General features: G+C 50.5%; 1 protein-coding gene across 1 annotated transcript; it reads left to right on the top strand.

Annotated features, from left to right (window-relative positions):
* Nucleotides 1-4,437: 4,437 nt before the first annotated feature.
* LOC115308060 (olfactory receptor 14J1-like) lies at nucleotides 4,438-5,394 on the top strand. Its single transcript, XM_029965497.1, is given in 1 exon segment — nucleotides 4,438-5,394. A coding segment is annotated over 1 exon segment (957 nt).
* The last annotated feature ends 2,240 nt before the right edge of the window (nucleotides 5,395-7,634 follow it).

Below are 7,634 nucleotides of genomic sequence, written 5' to 3'. Positions count from 1 at the left end.
TGGCCCCTTGATTCCCTGACATTCCACAAAGTCCCGAGGTCCTTTTGATTCCATGAGGTTCCACAGTGTCCCATGTTCCCTTTGGTTCCAGGAGGCCCCAGGGTATTCCAATGGCCCCTGGATTCCAGGAGATTCCACAGTGTCCTGGGGTTCCCTTGTCTCCCTGAGTTTTGGCAGTGTCCCAGGGTCCCTTTGTTCCCAGGAGGTTCCTTTGTTTCCATCAGGCCCTGCCACGTCCCAGACTCCCTTTGGTTCCATGAGGTGCTGCAGGGTCACAATGTCCCCTTTATTCCAGGAGGTTCTGCCATGTCCCAGGGTTCCTTTGGTTCCATGGGATTCCACAGGGCCAAAACTCTCTGGTTCTTATCCTTCCAAAATTTGTGGGCCCATTCTATCCCTGCCTGGGATGGAGCCCCATTGTGTTTCTGCAGGAATGGATCCATGGCCATCCTGCCACTGCACCAATTGAATGCTGCACAAACATCACTGCAGGCCCGACCCTGGATGCAGGAACAGTCTGGGAACTCCAGGCCTGCTCCCATTCAGCAGAGCCAGGCGGGGGCCCAAAGAGCACAAGTGATTGACTGCAACCCCTGCAGGTCTCTGGCATTGCTGGGGACAAATGCAGGAACTGCCAGGAGCTCTGCAGAGCCCTGACAGTGCCACTGCAATCCCAAGCTGTATTGCCCGGGGCAACCCTCAGCACAGCCAAGGCCACAACCCTTCGTGAAAGGTGTCCCTTCTGGGCAGGGCCAGGGGGACAAACCCCTCCATCTGTCCCTGCACATGTTGGGTCCAATTCTCATCCCCCACTTAGGGACAAAGTCAGGCTACATTGGGTGTTTAGCTTTGCATTTCCTTCACCCTTTTGTGCTTCCAACACACACACACCCCAGTCTGGGCAGAGTTTGGTCTTCCAAAAAACACAAGACCTGACTATTTGTGGCTCCAGCTCCAGTGACTGGAACTTGGGCCATGATCCGTGCCAGGAGTAGAGAGGTCTCTCCCCACAGAAACTTCTTGACAATGGAGTTATCAAGAAAACGGGACAGGCTGTGGGGATCACTTGCAGGGCACAGCCAGGGATGTGTCTTGACCAGCCTCCTGTTTATCATGACCAGCTTTTTCAGCCTCTTTTCTCTCTCTTTTTTCATGCTGTTTCCTCCAGAAACCACTGGGATTCTACCCTTGCTTTGGTTCTTTCTTAGACATCCCATGACAAGTCTTGCCCAGTCCCCAAATCCCCTTTCTGTCTGCCCATTATGAGTCTCAGAGCCCAAGGCCAAATCCCCCATCCTCAGCTGCAAGGTCACCCTGAGAGGTTCTGCCATTGACCCACTTGTTTCAAGTTTCACACAGATACCTTGGAACTTCCTTTCAATTATTTTTTTTATTTTTTGGACTTAGAAGGGTTTCTCCAAAAACATGGCAATTCATGTCCTCAAAAATGGAAATTCTTTGGAGAAGGAGTTTGGGACTTCAGACTCAAAAGAATGACAAAATTATTTGGCTTGGAAGGGAGCTAGAAGGTCATGTGGTCCAAGTCTCTGGACATGGACAGTGACATCTTTTACTAATTCAGGTTACTCATAGTCCCTGACCTTGGACAAATGGAGTGATGGGACATCCACTTCTCTGGAAACCTGGTCCAGTTCTTGCCGCCCTTATTGCTAAATATTTCCTCTTATTATACAATATAAAACTCTTCTCTTTCAGTTCAAAGCCACTGTCCCATGTTCTGCCACTACAGGCCTTGGTAACAAGTATCCCTGGGATTTCCTTAGACTATGAGCACGACATTTTCATCTGCAAAAAAATTAGTGAGTGCCCGGAGATCTCCCAAGATGGGCTTTAAAGGTCTCAAGCACATGAGCACTAGAGAGGGGCTAAGGAGCTGTGGCCTCAATGGTGTGGAGACTGAGGACGGTACAGGACAGCCCTCAGAGGGCTTGAAGGGAGGATTTAGAGATGGTGGATCCATTTCTCATAGCAGAAAAGACCATGAGAAATAAAGAAATAATACCAAGTTCAGCTAGGGAGGTCAAAACTGGAAACAAAGAGAAAGGAGTTTCACTCTGAGGGCAAAGGTGTGGTGCAACACATCACCCAGAAGGAGTCTGGATGAGCCCAAGGCTTTGTGTGTGCAGGAAGAGCCAGGGAGGACGCAGAGATGTCAGTGCAGGAAGGTGCCAGCCAGGTGGGGCAGCCGGGGGATGACGACAGCCTGCAGGGAAAGGGGCAGGGCATGGACACCGTAGGACAGCCTGGGCTGGAGAGGAGACAGGGATGGGGAGAAGCTGAAAGGCCCTGACAGAGCCACCTTCTGCAGGCCTTTGGCCAGGGCTGCTGTCTGTGCCCCTGATGCCAGGAGGAGGGGAGTGCCCCTTGCAGCCCTGGGGCCTCATGGCCTCCTTGTCCCTGCTCAGCAGCCTGGCAGGTGCCACCCCATGGTCCTGTCCTTGGCATTGCACATCCCACATCCCAGTACCCCAGGAAGAGCCCAGAGGAATGAGGCAGGGACAGGATCTGCCTTCCCAGGGGCTGGGGACAGGGCTTGGCCCGTTGGATTAAGGAAACAAGTCAAGGTTTGTTCAGCATCAGAGCCACCTTTGCCTTGCTTGTCCATCCTTGTCATCACTGTCTGCAGTTTTCTGCTCTAACTGGAACCTGGGGACACGTTCTCAGTTGTGTCCTTCAGTGAGACTCATTAGCACTAAAGGAAACTTCAGTGTTTCAATCTCGCTTTGACTTCTTGAGAAGTTGTTTGAACTTACTCTCAGGGACTGAGTCTCATGTAAACAACATCAATGTCCCCTGAGGGTCATGAAGTGCCTGGGGCTGTTGCTGTGCTGCTGAGCTGGGCCGGGCTCCTGGCACACAGGGAGCTCCTGGCAAGCAAGAAGAGCTTCAAAGAGACAGCTCTGCTGGTGAGCAGCTCCTCTGCACAGCCCAGCAGGGCTGAGGGCACTGCCAGGGCAGCTCAGGGACACCAGCAGGGCACAGACAGAGCTTCAAGGGGCTCAGCACTGGCAGGAGGGCTGAGAGCTCCCTGCAGGAGGAATCTTGGCAGGGCTGCACATGGTGAGTCTGTGGCTGCAGGGCAGTGCAGGGGCAGCTCCTGGAGGCATCTCCTAAAGCTGGCCCACCCCCAGCTGATGGGATGGGTGAGCAGGGGGCTGTTTTGGGGCACTTTGGAAGAGCTGTGAAGCCGGGAGTGCAGCCAGGGGTGCCCAGGGCTGTGGGGCAGAGCAGGGTCCTGCAGCCCAGGGTGCTGTGCTGGGCAGGGACTCTGCAGCCTGCCAGGGGCAGCTCTCAGCCGGCCCGGGGAGCTGCTGCCAGGGCTGGGGCAGAAGGGCTGTGGGCAAGGAGCAAACCTGGCAGCTGAGGGAGGATCTTTTCCATGTCTCCCTGTTGCAGGGTCAGACCTGCTCACAGCTCCAGACCACTATACCATATTGAATGGGGAATTTTTTGTAAATCTAAGAAAAGACAGGGGCTACAGGAAAGGAATTAGTTATAATGTGTGTTTCCTGCTTAGGCATTGTAGCATAGACATTGTTCTCTCAGTTCAGGAGGCTGCACTGAAATTCCAACTCTTTTACTCTCACAGATGAACATTTCAGGCAGGATCAGAGATGAGCACAGGATCCTGGGCAGTGCTGAGCCTTCCCTTGGAGGTGGGCTTTCTCCTGTCCCAGCCCTTGGCTTCTCTGCAGGAGGGCTCCTGTCCTGCTCTGTCCAGCACAGCTGCACCTCTGGGCTGGCACAGGGGACACTTCACAGAGCTGACCTTGGAAACAACATTGTCCTGCTCTCATCACTGCACATGTATTTGGGGGTGTGCTTTTTAATATTTGTTTGTGTGAAATCAAAGTGAATGAAGCACAAGGTAAAGAGCAGGGCAGATGGGAAACAGGCTAAAGAACTCTGCAGCTCTCCTGGCTCTGCTTGAAACCACAGAGAGCTGAACCCTTTTGTCTCTTGTCTTTTCTAAAGATTCTTTACATTTTCAGCAATAAAAATGAGAATTTTTACTCCTAAAAAGAACACTCTGCAGATTTAATGGTGGAACATATCTAACAGAAGAATTATTCTAAAGACAATAGAAACCTCTGTTCTGCAGAGCACACTCTTGTGAGTAAGGGGGTCAGAAATGGAGCTTTTCTATTAAAGGTGGGTTACATCTGACATCCCTTGTGATCATCAGAGCTGTCACAAACCAGCTCCATGTCGCCACTGCAGCAGAGCAAAGCTGAGCCCTTTGCAGCACATGGGCAGAATTCTTGCTGTTCACACCACTCTGAACCAGCATAAGGGAAATACAAATGGTTTGGGGGGATTACTATGAAAGATGGAGTATCTTTGCTGAGAGGGGTATCTACTAATTGTTCTGTGTCGTTTCCTTTTCTGAACAGACCCTGTCCTAAGGAACAGCAAATGTCCAACAGCAGCTCCATGCCCTAGTTCCTCCTCCTGGCATTTGCAGACAGGCGGGAGCTGCAGCTCCTGCACTTCTGGCTCTTCCTGGCCATCTCCCTGGCTGCCCTCCTGGCCAACGGCCTCATCCTCAGCGCCGTAGCCTGTGACCACCACCTGCACACCCCCATGGGCTTCTTCCTGCTCAACCTCTCCCTCACAGACCTGGGCTGCATCTGCACCACTGTCCCCAAAGCCATGCACAATTCCCTCTGGGACACCACAACCATCTCCTACATGGGATGTGCTGCACAGCTCTTTTTCTTTGTATTCTTCCTTGGAGTGGAGTTTTCCCTCCTCACCATCATGTGCTACGACCGCTACGTTGCCATCTGCAAACCCCTGCACTACGGGACCCTCCTGGGCAGCAGAGCTTGTGCCCACATGGCAGCAGCTGCCTGGGCCACTGGCTTTCTCAATGCTCTGCTGCACACAGTCAATACATTTTCCCTGCCCCTGTGCCAGGGCAATGCCCTGGGCCAGTTCTTCTGTGAAATCCCACACATCCTCAAGCTCTCCTGCTCACACTCTTACATCAGGGAACTCGGGCTTCTCTTGTTTTCCATCTCTTTAGCATTTGGTTGTTTCATTTTCATTGTTTTCTCCTATGTGCAGATCTTCAGGGCTGTGCTGAGGATCCCCTCTCAGCAGGGACGGCACAAAGCCTTTTCCACGTGCCTCCCTCACCTGGCCGTGGTCTCCCTGTTTATCAGCACTGGCGTGTTTACTTACCTGAAGCCCCCCTCCATCTCCTCCCCATCCTTTGATCTGGTGGTGTCAGTTCTGTACTCAGTGGTGCCTCCAGCACTGAATCCCCTCATCTACAGCCTGAGGAACCAGGAGCTCAAGGATGGCCTGAGGAAACTGATAACTGGGTGTTTTTCAGAAGCAACAAACTCTCTGAGATGGTTTGAATGATAACGGACAATCCAGTTTGTGGGTACAAAGCTGAATACTTTATTTGACATAACTTTAGCTATATAGAGAGTTTTGGGAAAGCAGGGTAAGCATTCCATTGATGGCTGGGGTTAAAGGTCTAGGAAGATATTTTTCTTTAAACAGATAAACAGATATTTCTTTCCATTTCGGGTATATAAAAGCTGTACATTACCTTGAAAAAAGGGCCTTCTTGCTACAGAATTTTCACTTGTAGTATTGAAAGTAAAGCTGCACTTAAATCACAAACACAATGCAGATGGGGGCAAACAGAGTGATAAAACAGATTTACCTCTGGAGTCTAGAAGTCAACTTAATTAAAAGATACTATAAGAATATAAGAGAGTAAATATAAACAGGCTTCCCTGTGTTTAAATCTCAAGGTTTCTGGCTAAGATAACTTCTTATGTCTGCTGTATCATTAAGAATTCCTACCACAACACATATCTTCTCTATTTTTTGCTCCTGGTGGGGATGTTATTTTTGTGAGAATTTGTTCAAATCAAAAATCTTTATGTATAAATATGCATATAAAAAATGTATATAAAAAACATTTTCAATTCAGTGTTTGCCTTTCTAGCCTGGCCCAGAGGCTGTACAAACTGGGAATTGACTCACTGTGTGCTTAAGCCAAATAAAGAACTCTGCATTGGCTTGTCTGCCTGACATCTTTCCTCTCTGACTTCTCTGCAGCTGCAGGGTCGGTGCCTCTGTGCAGAGCTGGGCCAGAAAAGAGTCCCAGCAGAGCAGCACTGCCAGGGAGCAGCAGCCCTTCTCCTGCATGACCTCCTCTCCCTTCCCTTCCACACTGTCCTGCAGAGCCCTGTGTTGTTGGAGGCCTCAGTGCTCTGGCAGTCGGTGCCAGTCCTGCTGCAGGACTGTCCAGGGACTGCAGGCAGGGACAGCCACGGGCACTGCTGGCACAGAGCTGACCTCTGCAGCAGCACTGCCATCCTGCAGGGGCATCTCCTCAGGCCAGGGCCTCAAAGCTTCCATCTGCTTTCCACTTTGCTCTCCAGGATGTGCCCAACACAATGCCCTGCAGAGGAAAACAGCAGTGACCAGCACAAGGGGGGGAGTGCTCAGGGTGGGGGCACCCAGCAGTGCCCTGGCACAGCCAGCGCCGCTCCCAGCACTGGCCTCTCACCCCAGGCCATTGGGCTTGTTCTTCCCTCCAAGGAGGGACAGCAAATGACCAGCTCAGGAGTCCATGTTTGCACTGCATGCACAAGACATGCCCATGTGTCACGGCTTGGGGTTGGGGGGGTGGAAGGCTTAGACAGAGTTGATGGCAGAAGCCGTCTCGTTGAGCTACGAGGGGCAGAAAGGACCCCCTTGCTTTCTAAATTCCTTCTCAGAGAGGAGCCTGGCTGTGGCTGGATCCAATCTCAGGCCCAGATTTTGGTTTCAATTGAAGGAATTCTAGAGGTGTGATTCAATCACTTTGTCCTGCAGTTTTTAGTGATGGTAAATCAGGAATATTCCTATAAAAACAATGATTTATTATGACAAATGAACTGACAATTGATCAGACAGTGACCAGGTGACTAACCTTAAAGAGAATTATTTACTTCAAATTATAAAAGCCAAAAACTCCTAGTAGTATAGTGTAAGATAGGACATTGTAGTCTATCAAAGTCATTCTATTAAAGCAATTCGATCAAAGCCAGCAAAAAGAACAATCCTGAAGCAGATATTGAGGTAACTCACCCCAAAACAACAGGGGGTAGTTCTCTCTCTTTCACTTAACCCCTGGGCAGTGACCATGAAAAGTTGTCCCTGCTTCATGGCAGAAGCTCCACACACTTCAAGGAAGTCTGTGGAGGAATCTGCCACAGGAAAGTTGGATGGGGCTTTTATAGTTATCAAGGGTTTGACTGCCAGACATATTTGCAGGCCAGGGAGCAGCTTATCTGTCAAATCCTGCTTCAGAAAGCAGGATGTGTGTCTGAAGTTTCATGAAGCATTTTGGGTTTAGCAGAATTCAACATTAAAAACAGCACCTTGACACCAGCAGTAACTCACCACAGAGAGTTTGCATTGTTTGCATTCTCTGACCATTGTTTAGGTATTGTCAGAGCAGAGCATCCTGCCAGAAATGGCCCCTTGATTCCATGAGGTTCCAAAAACTCTCAGGGTTCCTTTGGTTCCATGGGGCCCTGCAGTGTCACAATGGCCCCTTGATTCCAGGATGTTCCAAAACATCCCAGGGTTCCCTTGGC

This window comes from Manacus vitellinus, unplaced genomic scaffold (assembly GCF_001715985.3).
Source record: "Manacus vitellinus isolate BGI_N305 unplaced genomic scaffold, ASM171598v3 ctg7180002429164_pilon, whole genome shotgun sequence".
NCBI classification, from domain to species: Eukaryota; Metazoa; Chordata; class Aves; order Passeriformes; family Pipridae; genus Manacus; species Manacus vitellinus.
Note: the sequence above shows the minus strand (reverse complement) of the source record. Positions and strands in the feature narration are given on the sequence as shown.